General features: G+C 43.5%; 1 protein-coding gene and 1 long non-coding RNA gene across 22 annotated transcripts in view; one reads left to right on the top strand and one right to left on the bottom strand.

Annotated features, from left to right (window-relative positions):
• LOC111185556 (uncharacterized) overlaps positions 1-24,642 on the top strand; it is a 69,812-nt gene that overhangs the window by 20,252 nt on the left and 24,918 nt on the right. For 14 of the 21 annotated variants that reach the window (XR_016392699.1, XR_016392697.1, XR_016392690.1 and 11 more), the window contains 6 exons: positions 3,332-3,564; positions 3,893-4,094; positions 4,685-4,867; positions 5,462-5,527; positions 5,784-5,897; positions 23,901-24,616. This is a non-coding gene — a long non-coding RNA (uncharacterized LOC111185556). Of the gene's footprint in view, positions 1-2,736; positions 3,565-3,892; positions 4,095-4,684; positions 4,868-5,461; positions 5,528-5,783; positions 5,898-23,900; positions 24,617-24,642 lie in introns of all 21 variants that reach the window. The other 7 variants (XR_016392685.1, XR_016392689.1, XR_016392684.1 and 4 more) reach the window with 6 other exon arrangements.
• TMEM174 (transmembrane protein 174) lies at positions 3,138-4,164 on the bottom strand. Its single transcript, XM_022595211.3, has 2 exons — positions 3,536-4,164; positions 3,138-3,345 (listed from the first exon to the last, which is right to left on the bottom strand). The coding sequence occupies exons 1-2, from the start codon at positions 4,162-4,164 to the stop codon at positions 3,240-3,242; spliced, it is 735 nt and encodes a 244-aa protein (XP_022450919.1). The 3' UTR covers positions 3,138-3,239.

Here is a 24,642-nt window from a genome sequence, read left to right as displayed (position 1 = left end):
CCTCCATTCAGCGCTGATAAGATACTGAGAGAGAGAATGAGAAAAGGCAAATATCCACAAAACAAACCTGAAACTCTGCCAGAAGTGTGTCCTCGCTGGTCAAAGAGACCAGCGAAGACCTGGCGTCAGAGTCCAGGGGCCAGTTGGTGGGCTTCCCATTATGTTGGCCCCTGCAACCCCAAAGGAAAACAGAAAGAGAGCATGGTGGGGTTGCTTCGAAGCCAGAGAGCTGGTGGATATAATTTCCCAGGTGCTGGAAGGCAGCTCTGTTTTTTTTGTGTTTTGGGCTTTTTTGCAGTACGCGGGCCTCTCACTGTTGTGGCCTCTCCCATTACGGAGCACAGGCTCCGGACGCGCAGGCTCAGCGGCCATGGCTCACGGGCCCAGCTGCTCCGCGGCATGTGGGATCTTCCCGGACCGGGGCACGAACCCGTGTCCCCTGCATCGGCAGGTGGACTCTCAACCACTGCGCCACCAGGGAAGCCCGGCAGCTCTGTTTGAAGGCTGTAGCAGCAGCAAAATAGAAAGGTCTACACAGCTGGCCCCTCCTCCTCCCCTTTGTCTAGTATCAGCCGCTGTTCCTCTAGCTCCTGGCACCGGCCTCAGAGGCCCAGGGAGTCCGACGTCATGGCTCTCCGTGTAACGGTGCTCCTGGGGTTATACAGGGCCGTGGTCCTGACTTCACTTTCCCAAGTCAGCTCTGTTGACCCTCCTGACTAGTCCAAATCCCTCTTATGGCTCCAGGACCCCTCTTGGGTGTCAGGGCATAAGTGATCAGTAGCTGTCTCTCTCTCTCGACTAGCCGTAGCTGCTTTTCTGCGGGTTCAGTTTTTCAATGTTATAACCCTACTTGATGGCCCGGGTCCTGACACAGAGGACGTGCTCAATAAATAAGTGCTGAATTCCTATCTTCTGAGCCCCACCTCCCACCTTGGGCTGTCAGCTCTGGCGCACTGTCTCCAGAAGCATAAACTACCTCTGCGTTAGCACTTTGTCTGCCTTGGAACAGGGACAGTTGGTGCTGAATGACTGCAGCCTAGAGCTAAAAAGCCCCCAAGGCCACTTCCCTGCACATCGGACTCCAGGCATCACTGAGACAAAGTAGCTGTCCCACCGTCCCACCTTTCACACGTGGTTGTCCTTTCTTAACATCTCTTTCCCTTTTGAACTACCCTTGATGCTCATTGGTACCCAAATCCAGGAACATAAAGTTATGCGGTGGGTGAGGATGACGAGGGAGAGGGATGAAGGAGGCAGGTGTGTGGGCGTTGCCGGTGGGCATGCCACTGGTGGTGCTCAACTATGTCCCTGTCACCTAACGTCCTCCCTGAACTGATGGCCCTCAGCCAGGAGTCCAGTGTTTCATGAATATGCTGAGCAAAAAGCTATTTTCTGTTAACTGAAGCATATTTTTCAATCACCTGCTATCACTGAACATGAAAATGAATTCTCATACAAAGAGATTTCGTCCCTAGTGAGAGAGTGGCATGGACATATATATTCATATACACACTACCAAATGTAAAATAGATAGCTAGTGGGAAACAGCCACATAGCACAGGGAGATCAGCTCGGTGTTTTGTGACCGCCTAGAGGGGTGGGGTAGGGAGGGTGGGAGAGAGGCACAAGAGGGAGGAGATATGGCGATAAATGTATATGTATAACTGATTCACTTTGTTTTACAGCAGAAACTAACACACCATTGTAAAGCAATTTTACTCCAATAAAGATGTTAAGAAAAGTGAAGTACAATATAGATACAAAAAAAAAAGTAGCAATGACCATTAAAGGAGAGTGTGTTACAGTATTTTAAATCAACTACACCCCAATATAAAATAAAAATTAAATTAAAAAAGAGATTTCGCCCCTAAGATATAATACAAATCACAATAATAATATACCAAGCTTATTTTAATCATATCTTTGGAAAACTAGATACTTCTGATAAAGATTAGTAAAAATCACTCCATATACGAACACAGTACCAAAACTCTAAAGGATTGCTAAATCCTGGTCTTCCTTTGGGATGAGCCACGCACCCTTACCTTGAGTGGCCTACCTTTGTAGCCTATGGAAAACACTTTCTTTTAAACTCTGATGGTTTAGTCTGTCTCTTCTAAAGCCTGTGGATCTGTTCTGGTTGTTTATTACACAGCCCAGATTCTGGGAGATTAAGAGCACCTAAGTATTTTTATAAAGAAGGTGAGCTTATCTTGACCGTAAAGATTGTTTCCATGACATGATTTTCCAGGTGTTGACACAGCAGCTCTATTCTGTCTAATTTAACAGATCTCATCTATGTGTAGGGAGGTGCTCGTGTTCTGTTGGCCACTGGGTCCAGCACAAATCCCATGCTGGGGTGGGCACCTCAAGCTTCAGCCTTGCTAGAGAGAACATCGACAGCTGCGAGTCGCTGTGATGTGTCTCTCCGTGGTAACTTAAGGATTTATTGACATCATTGTCCTATTATTTTTTTTTATTAATTTTTATTGGAGCATGGTTGCTTTACAATGTTGCGTTAGCCTCCACTGCCCAACAAAATGAATCAGCCATACACATACAGATATCCCCTCGCTTTTGGACTTCCCTCCCATTTAGGTTACCACAGTGCATTAGGTAGAGTTCCCTATGCTACACAGTATGTTCCCATCAGTTGTCTATTTTATTAGCCAGCTATCTAATACTGTTCTAACAGAAGACATTATTTTATTCCATTTAATTCATTTATTTTTGCAGCCTTTAAGATGCCAGAGTCCTCAAGGGACGCCAGATGGCAACCAAGTTCTTATATGTATGAAGATCCCCAGCTGAGAACAGGAACTGGGAAATCTCCATTTGAGCCCGTTTTCTATTCCCTGCTTCCTTCCCCTACCCCCATTCTCACTACTGTGGAAACTCCCAAAGTCACAGCAGTAGTGAGTTTTCCCTTGGCTACTGGAGCTCAAATTAAGACACCAGTGCGTTCCAGTGGGAAAGGGGCGGGTGGTGAATAAACAGGTGAAATTCCTGATCCTGAGCCATATCCAGGGGATTTCTAGCTCGATCGGAAGTGCATATCCCCACCCTAGCCTAATTTTTAACAGTCAGAGATTCTACCTCCCATTTCCCCCTTCCCCACCTCGAATGGTATCTGTCAGGCTTCCTGGGCTGCTCTGTTGTCTAACTTCTGAAGGTCACAGCATGGAACACTTCAGTTGTCAGCAAAAAGCTAAAACTCTGTGCCCCCAGCCGCATAGTCTCTAGCGAGGGAGGGAGCATATTTCCTCATAGCGGGGAGGAGAGAAGCAGGCAGAGTCCTCATCTCCCAGCTGTGTCTCTTCTATCTGCTCAGCATCAGGGCCAGTCCTGAAACGGGAGCAGAAAGCACAAAATGCATTACAGCCCACAGCACCGCTCTCAGAACCAACGCCACCATCCTGGCAACGGGCCACACGGAGATCTGCAGTCTCCCACCACCTTCCTTACAGACCAAACACAGCCATAGACCGTGACTGCCACAGCTGGAAGGGGAGCATCGCCAAGGCACACATCCTACCTGTCATTTCCACCGTCCACGGAGGAAAGGTAGTCCTGGTCATCAACAAAGGCAGCATTCTCTGGAGGGTAGATGGTGTAGTACTGAGGAGGGCTTGGCATGGTGGCCACCATCCCTCCAGATGGTATGAGGCCACACGGGTTCACCACTGGCTGCAGGTAGGTGGTGTTCATCCCCATGGGCTCTTGAGAGCCATAAGGAGGAGGGATGTACTGCACCACGGTGGCCCCATGGAAGGTGATGGGTTGGTTGATACCAGTGAAAACAAACGATTGTCCTCCTGCCATCTGCTCTGAGTCCGGGAGCCTCTCCTCACTTTCTTTGCACAATTGGCAAGAGAGCATTTTGAACTTGCAGATGGCAATCAGGATGAATGTCACCCCCACTGACAGCAGGATGGGCCCAAGGAGCTGGGTCCATTCAAAGTGGGAGGCTCCTTGGTGTTTGATCCAGCCCATGATGGTGAACGTGATCCCCACCAGTCCCAGGAAGATGCCTGAGAAGAGCAAGGTGGCCCCCGCCTTGTCGTCATCCGACACCTGGATGTCAGCAGTACTGGGTGTGTAAGGAGTGACCGAAAACACGTTGAGAGGGAAATCTTCCATGCGGCCGCGGCCCTGCTCCATCATCCTTACACTGCTTCAAGGGGAAAGAGGTTGTGAGAGCTCCTGAGAGCAGAGCAAAGGAATCCCAGGTTCAGATTAGTTATGGAAGAACTTTGGGCTTCTGTGGTTAACAGAGTAGAACATGCAGAGCCCTGAACTTTGTTTAGAAGAATAAAGGTCTGAGAAATGAAGCCTGAATCTTTCTCCATATATTGTCAACAATTGGAGGCCTCTGATTTGCAATTCAATGACAAGCTCTCTCTCTTCCCATTCATTCACTCATTCAGAAAGTTTTTACTGAGCCCATCTTATGTGCCAGGCGGTACTTTTTTAGATGTGTTAGGCACTGCTTCAAGGCTCTGTTTGCATCCTACCCAAACCAAGATTGTAGAAATAGCAGAGGACCCCCCCAGGGCCTCTGGTTGTGCAGGGGCCCTTGATGTGTCCACCACATGCTCAGGAATCTAACCCAACTTTCCTGCTGGGTCAGCTCACTAGAAATAGAGACCTGTTTCATGACTGTCTGTTTTCCTTCCCACCCCAGGAATCTCTAGTTGTGATGACACTTAAACTTTCATAGCAACTCTCACAAAGCTCTGAGGTCCTGCTCTTTCCTGGCCAGCTCCAAGTGCCTTTGCTTTCAGCATTTGGGGAACAATTCCAGCTGTGGGAGAGGAAAGACACCCTAGAGGCCTTTCCATGCACCACGTCACTGGCAGAGCATCAGGTATGACCTGGGGTCTCAGGGACACGCACTTCAGACCCTGGCTCGGTAGTGGCAGCACCATCCCCAGTTTCCATCGTGAAGTAAACAGCTGGATTTTCAAGTCTGCTGTGTTTTGCAACCAAACCCAAGCTGATTTCAAGAAGAAAACTTGCCCTTCAATGACATGATCTGTCATTCATAACTACAGAACTTCAGAAGAGCCCCAACCAATTTCGTCCTCCACAGAATAGTAACTGTAGCCCTGTAACTTTCCTAGACAGATCTTCTCCAAACAGGTGTGTCTCTTCAGGGGTTAAATATTATATCAGCTCCCTTTTGCAGGCATGAGTTCAAGGTCCAGGAGGAGTTGCCCTCTTGCCCTAGGGCAGGGCTTCCCAAACTTGCCTGATGATAAAAATCACCTGGGCCACTTTTTTTAAATGTCAGCATGTGAGTTCCCAACTCAGCTCAACAGAACCAACATTTCCAAGGGAGAGTAAGTGCCTCAGTTGGTTCTTATCATCAGAAATCTTTGGAAACCCTACGTTTATCCCAAGTGCTCCTGGGAAACCAGGGGACTTTTTTTCCCCTCCAAAATGTCTCTCCCTGCTACAGGACAAGGCTGGTGATCTTCAACTTCACTGCCAAACAGAAGGGAAAGCAAGCAGGTGACCCCCTCAGGTATCTCCCCGTGCGTGTCCTCCAGCAGCAAGGATGGAGTGGTGTTGCAGTAGGAGGGGTCTGCCCCTTTTCCCACTGGGATAGATCAGAGATCCAGGGGAGCCAACTTTTCTCTTTAATCATAAAAATTCTGGTCAGCTAACCTGACATTCTTTTCAGGCTCTTAACACCTGAAAGTCCCTGGCATTTAGAAAGAGCTAGGCTCTCCAAATTGTTCTTCTAAACCACTCAGTTTATGTTTCTCATTTGTCTTTAGCTACATCCACTTGCAATTACGACAACTGGGAACACTGAAAGAGCAGGGGAGAGAGAGCACCTTCCTCTAAACAGCTCATGAATCCAAAACTGGAATGGCTTTCAGAGCAGACTGGTGAGGAAATTCTAGTTATAATTCCTTTTTATTTTATTTTATTTTATTTATATTTTATTGAGGCATAGTTGATTTATTATATTAGTTTCAGGTGTACAACAAAGTGATTCAAAATTTTACAGATTATACTCCATTTAAAGTCATTATAGAATATTGGCTATATTCCCTCCGCTGTACAATATATCCATGTAGCTTATTTATTTAATACATAGTAGTTTGTACCTCTTAATCCCCTTCCTGTGTCTTGTCCCTTCCCCCTTTCCCTCTCCCTACTGGTAACCACTGGTTTGTTCTCTATATCTGTGAATCTGTTTCTGTTACTCATTCATTTGTCTTATTTTTTAGATTCCACATATAAATGATAACATACAGTATTTGTCTTTCTCTGTCTGACTTATTTCACTAAGCATAATACCCTCCAACTCCATCCATGCTGTTGCAGATGGCAAAATTTCATTCATTTTTATGGCTGGGTAATATTCCATTGTATATATGTATACCACATCTTCTTTATCTATTGATCTATTCATGAACACTTAGGTTGCTTCCATATCTTGGCTATTGCAAATAATGCTGCTCTGAACATTAGGGTGCATGTATCTTTTTTATTGAAGTATAGTTGATTTACAATGTTGTGTTAGTTTCAAGTGTACAGCAAAGTGATTTAGTTATATACATATATGTGTATATATTTTCAGATTATTTTCCATTATAGGTTATTACAAGATATTGAATATTGTTCCCTGGGCTATACAGTAAATCCTTGTTGCTTATTTTATGTATAGAAGTTTGTATCTGTTAACCTCATACTCCTAATTTATCCCTCTCTCCCCACCCTGCACCTTCCTCTTTGGTAACCATAAGTTTGTTTTCTATGTCTGTGGGTCTGTTTCTGTTTTGTGCATGTGTCTTTTTGAATCAGTGTTTTCATTTTCTTTGGGTATATACCCAAAGAATTGCTGGGTCATATGGTAGTTCTATTTTTAGTTTTTTGAGGAACCTCTGTCCTGTTTCCACAGGGGCTGCACCAGTTTACATTCCCACCAACAGTGTACAAGGGTTCCCTTTTCTTCACATCCTCATTAACATTTGTTATTTGTGTTCTTTTTGACGGTGGCCATCCTGACAGCTGTGAGGTGATATCTCATTGTGGTTTTGATTTGCGTTTCTCTGATGATTAGTGATGTTGAGCATATTTTCATGTGCTGATTGGCCAAGTGGTCATTTGGAAAAAATGTCTACTTAGGTCTTCTGCCCATTTTTCTATTGGGTTGTGTGTTTTTTTAATATTAAGTTGTATGAGCCATTTATATATTTTTGGATATTAACCCTTTATTGGTCATATCATTTGCAAATATTTCCTCCCATTCAGTAGGTTGTCTTTTTGTTTTGTCAATGGTTTCCTTTGCTGTGCAAAAGCTTTTAAGTACCATTTGTATATTTTTGTTTCCTTTGACTTAGGAGACAGATTCAAAAAAACTCTTACTATGATTTATGTCAAAGAGTGTTCTGCCTATGTTTTCTTCTAGGAATTTTGTGGTTTCTGGTCTTACATTTTGCTCTTTAATCTATTTTGAGTTTATTTTTGTATAAGGTGTGAGAAAATGTTCTGATTTCATTGTTTTACATGTAGCTGTACAGTTTCTCAGCACCACTTATTGAAGAAAATATCTTTTCCCCATTGTATATTCTTGCCTCCTTTGTCACAGATTAATTGACCATAAATGTGTGGATTTATTTCTGGGCTCTTTTTTCTGTTCCATTGCTCTATGTGTTTTTTGTGCCAGTACCATACTGTTTTGATGACTGCAGCTTTGTAGTATAGTCTGAAGTTAGGGAGCATGATACCTTCAGCTCTGTACTTCTTTCTCAAAATTGTTTTGTCTATTCAGGGTTTTTTGTGCTACCATACAAGTTTTTAAAATTATTTGTTCTAGTTCTAGGATAAAGGCCACTGGTATTTTGATAGGGATTGAATTGAATCTGTAGATTGTATTGGTAGTATAGTCATTTTAACAATATTTATTCTTCCAATCCATGAACATGGAATATCTTTCTATTTGTGTTGTCTTCCATTTCTTTCATCAGTGTCTCATAGTTTTCTGAGTATAGGTCTTTTACCTCCTTAGTTAGGTTTATTCCTAGGTATTTTATTCTATTTAATGCAATTGTAAATCCTTAAATTTCTCTTTCTCATAGTTTGTACTTAGAGTATAGAAATGCAACAGATTTCTGTATATTTATTTTGTATCCTGCAACTTTACCAAATTCATCAATGAGCTCTAGTAGTTTTTTGGTGGTGTCCTTTGGATTTTATATGTATAGTATCATGTCATCTGCAAAGAGCAACAGTTTTACTTCTTCCTTTCCAATTTGGATTCCTTTTATTTCTTTTTCTTATCTGATTGTTATGGCTAGAACTTCCAGTACTATGTTGAATAAAAGTGGCAAGAGTGGACATCCTTGTCTTTTTCCTTATCTTAGAGGAAATGCTTTTGGCTTTTCACTGTTGAGAATTATGTGAGCTGTGGGCTTGTCATATGTGGCCTTTATTACATTGAGGTATGTTCCTTCTATACCCATTTTGTGGAGAGTTTTCATAATAAATGGGGGCTGAATTTTGTCAAAAGCTTTTTCTGCATCTATTGAGATGATCACATTATTTTTAATCTTCAGTTTGTTAACATGGTGTATCACCTTGATTGATTTGCAAATCTTGAACCATCCTTGCATCCCTGGGATAAATCTCATTTGATCATGGTGTATGGTCCTTTTAATATATTGTTGGATTGAGTTTGCTAATATTTTGTTGAGGATATTTTCATGTATGTTCATAGTGATATTGGACTGTAATTTTCTTTTTTTTTTGTAATTTTCTTTTTTGTGATATCTTTGGTATCAGGGTAATGCTGACCTTGTAGAATGAGTTTAGGAGCATTCTTTCCTCTGCCAATTTTTGGAATAGTTTGAGAGGGATAGGTGTTAACTTTTCTCTAAGTGTTTGGTAGAGTTCATCTATGAAGCCATCTGGTACCGGACTTTTGTTTGTTGGGAGCTCTTTTATTATTATTATTACATATTCAGTTGCATTGCTGGTGATTTGCTTGTTCATATTTTCTATTTCTTCCTGGTTCAGTGTTGGGAGATTGTACATTTCTAGGGATTTTCTCATTTCTTCTAGGTTGTCCATTTTCTTGGTATATAGCTGTTCAAAGTAAGCTCTTATGATCCTTTGTATTTCTGTGGTGTCAGTTGTAACTTCTCCTTTTTCACTTTTGATTTCACTGATTTGGGCCCTCTCTGTTTTTTTCTTGATGAGTCTGGCTAAAGGTTTGTCAATTTTGCTTATGTTTTCAAAGAATCAGCTCTTAGTTTCTTTCTTTCTTTCTTTCTTTGTCTCTATTTCATTTATTTCTGTTCTGATCTTTATGATTTTTTTTCCTTCTACTAACTTCTGGTTTTGTTTTTTCTTCTTTTTCTAATTCCTTTAAGTGTAAGATTAGGTTGTTTATTTGATATTTGTTTCCTGAGTTGGCATGTATCACTATAAACTTTCCTCTTAGAACTGCTTTTGCTGCATCCCATAGATTTTTGATCATTGTGTTTTCATTTTCATTTGTCTCCAGGTATTTTTAAATTTCTTCTTTGATTTCTTCAGTGATCCATTTGTTGTTTAGTAGCATACTGTTTAGCCTCCATGTGTTTGTGTTTTTGCAGTTTTTTCTTGTAGTTGATTTCTAGTCTCATAGCATTGTTGTTGGAAAAGATGCTTCATATGATTTCAGTTTTCTTAAATTTACTGATATATTTTTGTCATCTAGCATGTGATCTATCCTGGAAGAATGTTCCATGTGCACTTGAACAGGACGTGTATTCTGCTGCTTTTGAATGGGATGTTCTATCAATTAAGTCCCTCTGGTCTAATGTGTCATTTAAGGCCAGTGTTTCCTTATTGATTTTCTGTCTGGATGATGTGTCCATTGATGTAAATGGTGTGTTAAAATCTTCTATTATTATTGGGTTACTGTCAGTTTCTCCCTTTATATCTGTTAATGTTTGCTTTATGTATTTATGTACTCCTGTGTTGGATGCCTATATATTTACAATTGTTTTATCTTCTTCTTAGATTGAGCTCTTGATCATTACATAATATTCTTCTTTGTATCTTGTGATAGTCTTGTTTTAAAGTTTATTTTGCCTGATATAAGTATTGCTACCCCAGCTTTCTTTTGATTTCCATTTGCATGGAATACCTTTTTCTATTCCCTCACTTTCAGTCTGTGTGTGTCTTTAGATCTGAAGTGAGTCTCTTGTAGAGTCACTATATATATGGGTATATATGTATATGTCTATGTGGGTCTTGTTTTTGTATCCATTCAGCCACTCTCTGTCTTTTGATTGGAGCAGTTAGTCTATTTACATTTAAAGTAATTATTGATAGGTATGTACTTATTGCCATTTTGTTAATTTTGGGGGATTGCTTTTGTAGTTCTTTTTTGTTCTCTTCTTCTTTTGTTCTTCCCTTGTGATTTGATGACTATATTTAGTGTTATGTTTGGATTCCTCTCTCTTTTTTGTGTATGTATTTATTATAGATTTTTGGTTTTTGGTTACCATGAGGTTTATATATAGCAATCTCTTTCTAGATTGATGGATGGATGGTTGGATGGATAGATAGATAGATAGATACAGATATGATTATTTTAAGTTGCTGATCCCTTAGTTTCAAACACATTTTAACAATTCTGCATTTTTACTCCCCCTCATGATTACTGGTTTTGACATATTTTACAACTTTTTGTTTTCTGTATCCCTTAACTACTTATTACAGACATAGACAAGTTTACTACTTTTGTCTTTTAACCTTCATACTAGCTCTGTACATGGTTGATTTACCACCTTCACTGTATATTTGCCTTTACCAGTGAGCTTTTTCCTTTTGTAATTTTCATGTTACTAGTTGTGGCCTTTTCTTTTTCACTTAGAGAACTCCCTTTAATACTCCTTGCAAAGCTGATTTGGTGGTAATGAACTCTTTAAGCTTTTACTTCTCTGTAAAAGTTTTGATCTCTCCGTTAAATCTGAATGAAAGCCTTGCCAGATAGAATATTCTTGGTTGTAGGTTTTCCCCTTTCATCACTTTGAATCTATTGTGTCAGTTCCCTCTGGCCTGCACAGTTTCTACTGAAAAGTCAGGTGATAGACTTATGGGCATTCCCTTGTACATAACTTGTTGCTTTTTCCTTGCTGCTTTTAATATTCTCTCTTTATCTTTACTTTTTGCTACTTTAATTACAGTGTGTCTTGGTGTGGTCCCTTTGGGGTTGATCCTATTGGGAATTCTTTGTGATTCCTGCACCTGAATGTCTGCTTCCTTTCCCAAGTTAGGGAAGTTTTCAGCTATTAAGATATGATGTTTTCAAATATGTTCTCTGCCCCTTTCACTCTCTCTTCTCCTTCTGGGACCCCTATAATGTGAATGGTAGTATGCTTGATGTTGTCTCAGAAGACTCTTATGCTTTCTTCATTTCTTTTTATTCTTTTTTCTGTGATTTCCACTACTCTGTCTTCCAGCTCACTGATCCATTCCTCTGTATCATTTAATTTATTGCTGATTCCTTCTAATGTATATTTCATTTCAGTTATTGTATTCTTAGGCTCTATTTGCTTCTTCTTTATACTTTCTAATGCTTTGTAAAACTTCTCACTGTGTTCATCCATTCTTCTCCCAAGTTCTTTGATCATCTTTATGATCATTACCTTGAACTCTTTATTGGATAGATTGCCTATCTCCACTTCACCTAGTTCTTCTTCTGGGGTTTTATCTTGTTCCTTCAGTTGGAACATATTCCTTTGTTGCCTCATTTTTCCTAACTTTCTGTTTTTAATTATATGTATCTGGTAGGTTGGTTACATTTCCTGACATTGGAGAAGTGGCCTTTTGTAAGAGACATCCTATGCATCCCAGCAGTGCACTTTCCTCTTGTCGCCAAAGCTATATGCTCTAGGGGTGCTCCGTATGTGGGCTGCCTGGGTCCTTCTGTTGTGGGGTCTGACTACAGTCTGGTAGGTGTGTCTGGCCTCCAGTCTGTTCAGTTGCCAGGCCCTGCTTTGTGCAGAGGCTGCCAGCTGCTGGTTAGTGGAGCCAGATCACAAGGCGACTGGCTGTGAACACCAGGAGGTCCCAGGGCTAGTTTTGGTTCACTGGTGGGCAGAGCCAGGTTCTGGGGTGGGTAATTGTGGTGCCAGGATTTCCAGATCTAGTGTCAGCCTGTTGGTGGGTGGGGCCAGTTCCTGACACAGCTGGCTGTGGGTTCCAGGGTGTCCCAATGCTGATAATGGCCCACTTGTGAGTGGGGCTAGATCTCAGGATGGCTGGGTGAGGAGTCCAATGTATCTCAGAGCTGGTGTTGGCCTGCTGGTGGGTGGGACGGGGACCTGAGTTGTCCTAGAGCTGGAATTGGCCTGCCGGTGGACAGAGCCAGGGCTGAAGGGGTGCTGGGGCTGGTGTTGGCCTGCTGGTATGTTGGCTGCGTCTTGCAGTTGTCCTGAAGCCAGTGTCCACTTGCTGGTAGGTGGGGTTGGGGTCCAGGTGCTCCTGGGCCTGGTGCCTACCCACCAGTGGGTGAAGCCTGGTGCTGAGGCTAGTGGCAGCCCACTGGCAGATTCAGGCCCTAGAACCTCTGGTTGCAGGGCCCAGGAGTCTCAGAGCTGGTGTCTGACCACTGATGGGTGAGGCTGATTCCTGACACAGCTGGCTGTGGGGTCCAGGGTGTCCTAAGGCTTGTGTCAACCCACTGGTGAGTGGGGCCATATCCCAGGGCAGCTGGCTGAGGGGTCCAAGGTGTCTTTTTTTTTTTTGCGGTACACAGGCCTCTCACTGCTGCAGCCTCTCCCAGTGCGGAGCACAGGCTCTGGACACACAGGCTCAGCGGCCATGGCTCACGGGCCCAGCCGCTCCACAGCACGTGGGATCTTCCCGGACCAGGATATGAACCCACGTCCCCTGCATCGGCAGGCGGACTCTCAACCACTGCGCCACCAGGGAAGCCCCCAAGGTGTCTTGAGCTTGTGTAGGGCGGCTGATGGGAAGGGTTGGGGCTCAGAATGTCCTGGGCCTGGTTCTGGCTTGCTGGTGGGTAGGCTGGGTCCTGCCATAGCAGGCTGCAGGGCTGTGGTTATCCTGGAGCTGGTCCCTGCCCACTGTTGAGTGAGGCTGATCCCAAGTTAGATCCAGCTCACGGATGGGCAGGACTGGGGCCCAAGGGGTCCTGGGATTGGTGCCTTCCCACTGGGTCCTGGGGTCTCTGGGTGCAGGACCCTGGGGGTCCCGGGTCTAGTGCCTGTGCAGTGATATGTGAGGCCAAGCTGTGGGCCCTCCAGTAGACAGGGCTGTGTCCAGTGGTGGCTGTGTGTTCAGAGAGTCTTAAGGCTGCCTGCCTGCTGGCAGGTGGGGCTGTGCTTGGCCTGAGGCATCCCAGTACTGGTGCCTACAAGTTGGTAGGCAGTGGTGGGACTGGGTCCTGAGGCTAACAAGCTACAGGGAGGATTACAAAATGGAACTTGCCAGTGCCAGTGTCCACAAGCTCCCCAAAATAGCTCCTGTCAGTGTCTGTGTCCCCAGGGTGAGCTCCAGTTGCTTCCTGCCTCTCTAGGAGACTCTCCAAGGTCAGCAGGTGAGCTTGACCTAGATTCCTTTCAAATTACTGCTTCTGCCCTGGGTCTCAGAGTGTGTGAAATTTTGTGTGTGCCCTGTAAGAGTGGAGTCTCTACACAGCCCTCTGGGTCTCCCAATAGTAATCCTCCCTGGTCTTCAAAGCCAAATGTTCTGAGGACTTGTCTTCCCCAGGCAGGACTCCCAGGCTGAGGAGGCCAGCGTGGAGTTTAGACCCCTCACTCCTTGGGGAAAACCTCTGCAATAGTAATTATTCTGTCATTTGTGGGTCACCAACCTGGGGGCATATGTCTGGACTATACCGTGACTCTGCCCCTCCTACATGTCTAGTTGTGGTTCTTTCTTTATACCTTTAGTTGTAGAAGATCTTTTCTGGTAGATTCCAGTCTTTCTCACCAATACTTGCTCTGTAAATAGCTGTAACTTTGGTGTGCCATGAGAGTAGGTAAGCTGAGTGTCTTCCTATTCTACCATCTTGTCTAAGCTCTCAATTCAGATCCCTCCACTTACACTTTCAAGGTCACCTTGACTCTGCCTCTCTCCCTAAAAACTCAAATTCTGTATATATATAGTAAATACCAATTTTTAAGAAGCTAACAAGCTGAATTCAGTAGCATGTTAAAAGTATTATACACCATGACCAACTGGGATTTATTCCTGGAATGCAAGAATGGTTCAGCATATGAAAACCAATCAGTGTAAAAAAATACACTACATTGAAGGGAAAAGACCCCATAGGCTCATCTCAGTGCACACCAGGAAAAAAAAAAGTGTTAAGATTTATTGAACACTTACAATGCATCAGGCACAATTCTAGATATTTAATGTACATGGTTTCATTTCATCCTTTTAACAACCAGGTTACAATCGAGAGAACTAGGCTGATTATTAAGCTGTTGTGACTCTGCTCCAAACCCACCCCTTGATACTTTGCTTTAGTCGAAACTCTGCCAAGAACAAATATTTCCCTTTGCCAGATGGTTCCATATTAGACTCTGCCAGTAGGGGACACTAGAGGGAGACTGCAAAGTGCGAGGAAGGAGAAAGCAATTACAACTGATCCTTGAACCACAGGGGTCTGAACTGCATGGGTCTACCTATACTGGGATTTTTTTCAATAGTAAATACTACAGTACTACACAATCTGCGGTTGGTTGAATCTGCAGATGCAGAACCACAGATACAGGGAAACCACAGACACCACAGGCTGACTGTAAGTGATGCGTGGGTTTTCAACTGCATGGAAGGTTGACATCCCTAACCACCCCACCACATTGTACAAGGGTCAGCTGTACTACTTCATCTTTTGCTTGCTGCTACTGTCAGTGTCACCCCATCAGCAGTTCTTCATCCTGGTAGGAACAGTTCCAATTTCCAGTTTCCCTCCACACATACACCCAGAGCCAGCCTCACTGTGCCCCTTCAAAAACACCACCACCTGCCAAACAATGCTCTCTCCTCAGAGGTTCTTTTTTTTTTTTTAATAGATTACTGGTTTATTTTAAAAGGATGTGACTCAGGAACAGCCAGACAGAAGAGATGCACTGGGCAAGGTATGGGGAAAGGTGCACAGAGCTCCCATTGTCTCTCGGAGTGCACCACTCTCCCCAAATCTCCACGTGTTCACCAACCTAGAAGCTCTCTGGACCCTGTCCTTTTGGGCTTTTATGGCGGCTCCCCAGAGGTTCTTTATCCCAACTCCTGAGATGCCAGCACAAGCTGAATGGCATCCCTTATCCAGCAAGCAAGGTGCCAGCTCCATGGGGTCCCTTCTCTAAGCATCTATATTCTAATGTAACTCCAGCTCCTTCCCTCTGTTGCCCCAACCTATTTTTACTATCTCTGAGTTACCTCGGTGTTCATTTTTTGTGTTTTCAGTCCTCCAATACCTGTTTAACTAGTTTCCTAAATTAAATCCTCTCTATTAAAATAACTAGTATGGTTTGTGTTTCCCTAACTGGATCCTGACTGATATGTAGTACCAACAGTGGGTTTAGGAAACATACTTACAAAGGTGGGATTCTGGAGTTGGTTTGGTCATATTCTTGGCCTCAAATACAGTGCTAAGCTCAATGAAGAATGGGACATTAGTAACCCAAATCACGTAGTAACATCAAAATTAATCAAAATATCACCTGTGGTAGGCTGCAAAAAAAGTGCCTAGTGAAGGAAGAGCCTTAGGGACCAAGTGACTGCTACAGTTAACTAGTATGATAGGCTATGAGAATTGTGAGATGGAGGTGGCCACTTCTGAGTGCCCTAGAACACTTACAAAAAGAAAAATAGCAATCTCAAGTCTTTAAAATATCAGCTCAAGTGATGGTCAGAGAGCCAAAGGGCTTCTACAGTGGCCCTAAAAGAATTTCTTCTTTCTAGTATCTTCAGGGCTGACCTCACTGAAAATCAAGCACAAAATTTAAACATTCAGGGTACATAATTACAACAAAAGTTGAATTCACAGCCTTATCAAGTATCTAATATGAAAGTTAGGGGGTTGATTGTGAAGGATTGGGATCCTCAGACTTGGAATGAGGACACCCACGTAGGCTCAGATGAAGTTGAGAATCTTGAGCCCCTGAGACATTCTGAGCCATCCTTGTTAGAAGAAGCAACTCTCTCCACTTATTTCACCTGAATACACTATAATAACCTCACCTTAAGCAGCAAAGAATGCCTATTCTCAAAATTCACGCCAGGTACCTCTTGTTGCCTCTAAACATAATGTATCAAATTTCAGCATACTCTAGGGGTGTAGTACACTCTATTCTGACTCAGGAGAAAATGGCTTACTCTCCAAAAGAATTATAAAATTAAAAAAATTTATATCAGCAGAAATGTGGAGAATATGGGTAGAAATTAATCCTAAGGATTAATAGAATATAATATTGGATTGGTAAATTTTTATATGGGTGCACTTAACAGATATTCTAGATTTAATGTTAGTGTTATTTATTTATTGTTGTTTAATTTAATGTTAACGTATTCTAGATTTAATGTTAATGTGTATAGCTGGAAGTGGCCTTACTAGTGGACCTGGTTGGTTGATTGATACTTGGACTCTACAGTGGCTTGTATTCAATGAGGTTGAGATACCAGAAATTCTCTGGTATAATGTAGAGGAATTCAAAGACTTTGAGAGATAGAGATGTTGGAGTAGACTTTTTAAGACTGACCTTTACACTTATTTTCTACCCCTTGATCCCTTCACCAAGGTGTTGAGAAATACATTAGTGCAGAAAGCATCAATATCCTTGAAAAGTTTACTGATGGCTGTCTTCTCTAGGCCAGGTATGATATCAAGAAATGTTGCCAATAAGGTGGGCCCGCTGATTTTAACGGGACTGATATGGGAATTTCAGACTAGTAGAGGCCAAGAGAAAGCACTTAATAGCCAAAGACAAGAGGAGTGCATTTATCATAATGGGTATCAGGGATGAAGGATGGTAGTCAGAATATTTTGACCCACCATAACCTTTGGTTATGGCTAATCGATCATCATGTCCCTAGGAATGAAATAGATGAGCATCCTACTAAAATGTTACTTGGTGTGCATAACAGGTAAAACTCCAGATCTGGTGACCAAAAACCTGACTCGTATTATCACAATAGAAAGTCAAGGCTTCTTATTCAGTTTTTGAACCTAAGCCATTCACAGACCTGGAGCTCCATGACTGGAGGAGAGGCTGGTTCCCCTTCAAAAAGAACCCTGCCACACTGCTACAAGTATATATACTTTAAATCTTCCTCCAAGTATTTTTCAAAGGACATACAGCCATTTACCCAAACCTCTGGGAATTGATACACCCTGACTCTGAACTGACACTATTTCTAGGGACCCAAAATGCCACTGTGGTCCATAAGTCAAAGTGGGGGGCTTAGGGTGGTTAGGTGCTAAATGGAATTTTGTCTTGTTGAATACAGTGGGGCCAGTAGTTCTGTGAAACCACCCTGTGTTTATTTCCCCAGTTCCTGAATGTAAAATTAGAATAGACATACGTGGCAACTGGTAAATCCCCACATTAATTCTCTAACCTGTGGAACATGGCTACTATGGTAGGAAGAGCCAAGTAGAAGTCCTTCCCTATCAGGATAGAAAAATAAAAGCAATGACACTTTCCTGGAGGAAATTGCAGAGATCAGTGTCATCATGAAAGACTTGAAAGATATAGGGGTGGTGATACCTATCACATCCCTATTTAATTTACCCCTTTGGATTCTTAAGAAAATTATAAATTTATCAAGTGGTGATTCCAATTGTAGTTGATGTTCCAAATATAGATCTTAACTCGAGAAAATCATCATAGCCCCTGGCGCCTGATATGTAGTGATTGATCTGGCAAATGCTTTATTTTCTACATCAGTTTATAAGAACCAATTCTTTCTCTATTCTCTCTTCAAAATTTTTATCAGTGTAAATAGGGCTTTTAGCACATTAATATATATCTTTTGTTATGAGCACCCTTTTCAGTTTGGCTCCCTCTTTCAACCTAAATTTTTTTTCAGCCATATCTAAAGAATAGAGCCTCTTCCTTCTGAAGCAATCATGACATTGACCTTGCAGGAAATTTCAGGCAGTGTTTTATTGCTAGTTTGATTGTGGTTTATAATTTGGATAGACTTTGCTTCTTATTAACACACTTTGTATCTATACTTCCAGACTTATTTTTTTCTTACAACAAGTTTACACATTTCATAGAAATGGAGTCACATGAAACTATGTCATTCATTAACTCTCTTTTTACCTAATAGCTCATGCCATCTTTCCCAATCCATACAGTTTATTTTTTAATATTCTGACAAAAATAATTGTTTGATGCAATTATAGCTAGGAGTTTCTCAAACAAGACGTATCAAGATATCAAAGAGAAATCAAGGATTAAGTTCATTTAGGCTACTATAATAAAATCCATAATCTGAATAGGAATCCAGGGTAAACAATTTTTAAACTTTGGTAATACACTGTTGGGGCAAGAGTATAGGAAAATAGTCATTTTAAAATCTAATTGGTGAGAGTACAACTTGAAACAACTTTTTTGGAAGGGAACAATATCTATTAAAATTTAAAATGCACATACAATAGAATAGAATTGAATTATAGGAATGTAACCCAAGTATATCCTTTAGACACCTGCATAAAAGAGTATTTTAGCAGAATAAACAATGAATCACTGTCTTTGGGGGAAAAAAACCCCTAAATATCCATCAATAGTGGACTGGATAAATAAGTTACAGTGATAAACAATGGGGTATCCTGCCACTGTTTAAGAGGGGGTACAGCCTCAAGCCCTGCGTTTCTTTTTCTTTTCTTTCTCTCTTTCTTTTTTTTTTTTTTACTTTGGAAGAGAGAAGAACAGAGTGTTCGATTCTGCCCTATTTATGTTTCTATTTGGGAACAAACATTGGTTGTGTGCGTGTGTGTGTGTGTGTGTGTGTGTGTGTGTTTTCTGCCACTGTTTAAGAGCAAGCCATGTCTATGTGAACAAGTATGGGATAATCTCGAAGATGTGTTGTTGACTGAAAAAAAAGTAAAGTGAATAGTGTATTTACTATGCTACCATTTGCAAGGGGAGTGAGGTATACTTGTTATTGAAAGTACATGCATAAAATATCACTGAAAGGATGCATAATCAATTGGGAAAGAGAATCGGGAGAAGTTCCAGTTATATAACAAAATACTCCCAAATTTTGTGGCTTAAAACATAATTCTGTAACTTGACTGAGTTTTGCTGGACAGTTGGCTAGGGTTACAGTCATCCATAAGCCCAACTGAATTGGATGTCCAAGATGCTTCACTCACACGGCTGAGAGTTATTCTGGCCATTGCTGGGAGTTGAATGGGTGTTGTCTACCAGAGCTCCTACCTGTGGCCTTTCCATGTGATTTCTCCAAGCATGGCAACTGGGTTTCGAGAGGGAATGTCCTAAGAGTGAGTGTTCCAAGAGTCCCAGGTGGCAGCTGCAAGGCGTCTTGTGACCTAGCTTTGGAAGTCCCAGAATATCACTTGCATTTCATTCTATTGCTCAAGGAAGTCACTAAGTCAACCCAGATACAAAAGAAAGAGAATTAGAGTCTTCCTCTCTAGGGGAAGAATGTCAAGGTCACAGTGCAGAAGAACATGTGGCATAGGAGATATTACTGCCACCCTCTGGAAAGTACAATCTTCCACAGAGGGATATTGGCTTTTCACTGTTTCGTCTGTGCTACTGCTTGAACATTTGTCTATGTGGACATCCAAGTATGCCCCAAGATTTCAGATCAAGCATGTTTGTCTACTCATTCTCTTATCGGTGGTTAGTAACCTCATCCTTCTTTACTGGCAAATTCTGGATCGGACCTACTCGGGCAACTCTGTGGCAGTCGTCAGTAACGCCGAATTCTGATTTGTCCTGAGTTTCTTGCATATTCCCACTGTTTTTCAGACTTAAACATCAAACTTCCAATTTTTAACCACCAATCCACACTCCTAGTTAACAACTGTAATTTTGAAATGATTACAGTACAAAGAGATGAATGAAAAGTGACGCTAAAACCACAAAAACAAGAGTTTTCCGAGCTTATCAGAGAACTCTTGTGGGAAGTGAAACAAAACAGTCACGTATTTGTTAACAAAACCTTTGACTGAACACATTGCGGTGGGAGTAAATTGCTTTGTGGAATTTGTGTGTGTGTGTGTGTGTGTGTTATGTGTGTGATCAAATGGCTTTTTTTTAAAGTTTGGTAGGGGCTTCCCTGGTGGCGCAGTGGTTGAGAGTCCACCTGCTAATGCGGGGGACACGGGTTCGTGCCCCGGTCCAGGAGGATCCCACATGCCACGGAGCAGCTGGGCCCGTGAGCCATGGCCGCTGGGCCTGTTTGTCGGGAGCCTGTGCTCTGCAACAGGAGAGGCCACAACAGTGAGAGGCCCGTGTACCGCAAAAAAAAAAAAAAAGAAACAAAAGTTTGGTAAAGTGACCAATTCATTTTGCAAAACGCTCTAGCTGCTCAGGCCATGCTCCTGCAGCATAACCTGTTTCTGCTACAGTGCAGGCCATATTCACTTTGATTTGATTACAGATGAAATACCACCAGTTCTCTAATAGCAAAAAAGTACCAAATATTTCAACCACTGAAAGCACATAAAAGGCAAAATAGAATAAAACAAAACCATGAGCTCGGACAACATGGGAAAATAGCAATCTACTAGTTTTGCTTTCAAATATGTGTCTCAAAACCCTTCAAGATTTCCAGAATTCAGAAAGAATTTATCCCCAAACATTTAGGTAGAAATGACACCATGTGGCTTCCCCTATACCTAGCACACTGTCGGAGGGGGAGGGGGAGTTTAAGGGGGTGGGGGAAAACAAAGAAGCAGCAGGAAGGGGGCTGGATGCTCTGCTCTGCACAGTAGGCCAATGTCAAAATGGCCTGTCATCTGTCAATGGCCACCATCATCCCCAACGGTGAGAAGATCAACAAAATCAGAAAAGGTTTGGAGGGCATGATTGGGTTCTCAAGGAACCTGGTCCATGGGCTCAACTCTGCATTCAGCTGCTGTGAGAGGAAAAGAGGGTCAGAATGCACAGCTCCTGACCCTGCTCGGAAGTCCAGGGCCTAGAATGGTCCTGGTGTCCCACACAAGGCAGGCACTTCCACCAGGACATGCCTGTCATTAGTGCTAGAGGAGGGGAAACAGGCAGCTGTCATGGAGGGGGCGGCTAGGGTCCAAAAGCCATGCTCCGACCAGCTCTGTGCCTTCAGAGGGCCGAGGGTGCAGACATCAGGGAACATGAACCAGGCCGCACGTGGTACTCAGCAGTACCGGGACAAGCACTTGTGGCAGGAGGATCGATGCACAGTACAGGTGGAACAGATGTGGAACCTCAGCCCTGAGAAGTGAATCTGCACTTAGACGAATGTCAGGTGTCTGTAAGTCAGTTGGAGGTATCTGGTGGGATCTCAATAGCAGGAGTTACCTGCTGCTAACCTGTTTTATTTACTTGAATTGCACCTGACCGTGGCACCAGAGAGTTACATTCACCTTTTACAGTAAAAAGACACAGTGGTTGAATCATAGCTGTACTATCATAGCTGTACTATAGTCATGTAGAAAATCAAAGCGGTCTCCATGAATTTTACTTTGTTACAAGAATAACAAGAATCTTGGGGAGGGGTGGGTGGGCAGGGATCACTGCTGTACAGATTCTGTGCATCTAACCCATCCTCTTGCTTGAGCTTCCTAATATCCTGGTGAGGGACATCTTTATAGATGATTAATCTCAGAAACGGGGAAGTATGTTATCTGACCAAGTAGCGGCACAGGAGGACAATCTGTTTTCCTAAACTGCTTTTAAACTCCTCCTCTGTGAAGGACAGGCACATGCTGACAAGCTCTCTGCCGAGTGCTTGAGCCAGGCTGTCTGTGAGGGGCTCTGGGGCAGGCGGTCTTCAGGCTGTTCTCCCTGACAACCTTTTTTCGGACTGAACTGAATGCTACCTTGCTGGGGCTGGGATTTAGGTCACAGCCCCTGACATTTTCATCACACCATAAGGTAAGCCTCCCAGGGGCTCAGCTCTTCTGAGGATCTTCCGATGGAGTAGGTCTGCACTGGGCAGTAGCTCCCTTCTGGATCCAGGAATCTGTGTACTTGTGTATTCGCTTTCTATTGTGGTCACAACCACAGACTTAGAGGCTTACAAAGACCCTCATATTATATTGATAGTGAGTCGGGCATCGTCTTATCTGGAGGTTCTGGGAAGAATCTGTTCCCACGTTCCTTGAGGTTGTTGGCAAATTGGACCCTGTGCAGATGCAGAAGTGAGGGCCTGGTTCCTGGCTGAAGGTCACTTTCTGCTTCCATGTCCCTTCTCTTGTGGCCCTCTCCATCATCACAGCAGCTATGGCACTTTGCCTCATTCTCAGGCTTCAAATCTCTCTGACTTGTTTTACCTCCTCCTTCTGCCTTATTCTGTTGCTGTGACGGTTACAGAAAGTTCTCTGCTTCTCTGAAAGCCCTGTGTGATTAAATTATACCCACTCAGATAATTCCTTTCTAGATGGATCGTGCCATATAACATAACACGGGCACAGGAATGCTATCACGTTCACAGGTTCGGGGAACAACGGGTATGGAATCCTTTGGGGGGAGGGCTGTTTTAGAATTCTTCCTACCACATTCTGCTTCTGTTGCTGAGAGGCGGAGAGTTATTTAGGAACAAGTGACGCAGCTAAGACTGACCATGTGTAGGTTTTGTCGGCATTGCTAAGGAAGTGTAAGTAACAACACTACGGCAGGTCTTACGGTCCTTACCGAGTGCAATTCACTCTCACGCAGTTGTTCGCACGGTGCCGTCCCAGGACCAGCAGCACCAGCATCACCTGGGACCTTGTCAGAAATGCAAATTTTGGGCCTCACCCCAGACCTACTGAATTAGACGCTGTGGGGTTGGGGTCCAGAGCAACCGGGTGATTCTGATTCTTGCTCAATTAAGAACTATTTCTTTAAGGCAAGTCCCCACTTTGGTTTTTTGTGGAAATCAAAAGTCAGGGAGGGGCCAGATAGGTCATCTCTAAGGTGACTTCCAACAACCTATGATTCTGTGAATATTATTAAAATGATCACACTTCATAAACCAAAGTGCACATGTATACACCATTGCACGTGTACATGTGTGTGTGTGTGTGTGAGCTTACACAAGCGTAATGGTTAAGAGTGAGCTTAGGCTCTGGAGTCTTTTCTGTGATCAAATCCTGGCTCCACCAATCCCTAGATATGCAGCTGGATCAGCCGCTTAGATTCTCTGAGCCTCGGTTTCCACACTTACAAAAGAAGCTAATAACAGTACCTACTTCATAAGGGTGTGAGGGGCAAATGAGATGATACAGAAAGAGAATGTAGCATAGTAAGCTCAGTGCTGTTCAGGTGCATTTACTCTATCTTGCTACATTTCTTTAAACTTCCCCCTCGGGTACTTGAGGAGCTGGGTCCCTGGTAGGGCTGGAGCACCCAGGCCCTTGCCAGGAGGCCCTGAAGCCATTCCCTGGGTACGAAGGATCAGCTGCTACGAGGTCTGAAAGCCAAGGTGAACCTTCTCTGATTCTTAGAGTCAGCTTAAGTCCTATTACTGCAAAGGAAGACATATAGGTGAAGTGTGTACGTACTCCTAGGACTGCACTGATCTCCTCCTCTGGGAAGCTGAAAAACACAAGGTGGAAACCGCATATCTTAACGTGGAATCAGCTGAAATTTGGAGAGGGGCTGGAAACAATAGGTCTCTGCATCTGTGTGTGTGCCTATTAATATGTTTGTTTATTTTTGGTTTTGTATTTTGTTGTTTTTGTATCTTCAAAGGAGCAGAAATCGTTAAGCCTGGAATAGAGTCCAGATGTGCCTCTGTATGAAGTTTTGGTGATAAAGTGTGTCACTTGGGGGAGCATAAGGCACCCTCCACCCCACGTCCCACCCTGACCTCCCAGCCCTCACCAGCCAAGCCTGGCGAGATCTTGCCCAGTTTGCTGAGGGGCCAGAAGGGTGAAGGCCTTGTGGAGCCAGAAGCCTGGGAGAGAGGAGAGGCCCTCTTTCCTCTGAGGGGATCTCTGCTTTTGTCAGTCTTCTGGGTAGTTCTCCATGGCGTTGACGTAGAAGACAAGCCAGAGGCCACCCAGTGTGAATCGCTGCTGCCCGAAATGGAATCTGGTCTCCAGGCGTCGGCAGGCAGTGACACGAGGGGCTGATACCCACAGCTGCTCCCCACCTGCACCCTCTTCCCAGGCAACACATGGTGCCCGGAGCCTCACTGCCACCAAGAGAGCGGCTCAGCCTGTGAGTCACTGATCTGCTAATAGCCTCCAATAGCCACAGGAACTCTCCGGGCAGGACGCCAACCGGGTCCTCGGCCCGGGAAGGAGAAGCGAGAGCTTGCAGGTATCTGCCCTCTTTGAGTTGGATCTCCGGCCGAGGTCTTAAGCAGCTGCCTTCCTTTTCTGTGCCTGGTGAAGCATGAGCCAGAGCCAGGGAACTCCTCTGCCTGCCTCCCCTAGGAAAATGCCCACCAGCCTCAGGGAGAGGTGAGCTCCCCCAGTGAGAGTTCAGA

The sequence above is a fragment of the Delphinapterus leucas genome, chromosome 3 (assembly GCF_059928025.1).
Source record: "Delphinapterus leucas isolate spDelLeu-1000000601 "Yukka" chromosome 3, BTC_Dleu_Yukka2, whole genome shotgun sequence".
NCBI lineage: Eukaryota > Metazoa > Chordata > Mammalia > Artiodactyla > Monodontidae > Delphinapterus > Delphinapterus leucas.
This window is presented reverse-complemented; position numbering and strand designations above follow the sequence as displayed.

Coding starts and splice junctions, on each gene's coding strand:
- TMEM174 (XM_022595211.3), bottom strand. CDS start 4,164: ATGATGGAGCAGGGCCGCGGCCGCATGGAAGATTTCCCTCTCAACGTG. Junction 3,346..3,535: donor GTGGACGGTGGAAATGACAG/GTAGGATGTGTG, acceptor CTCCCGTTTCAG/GACTGGCCCTGATGCTGAGC.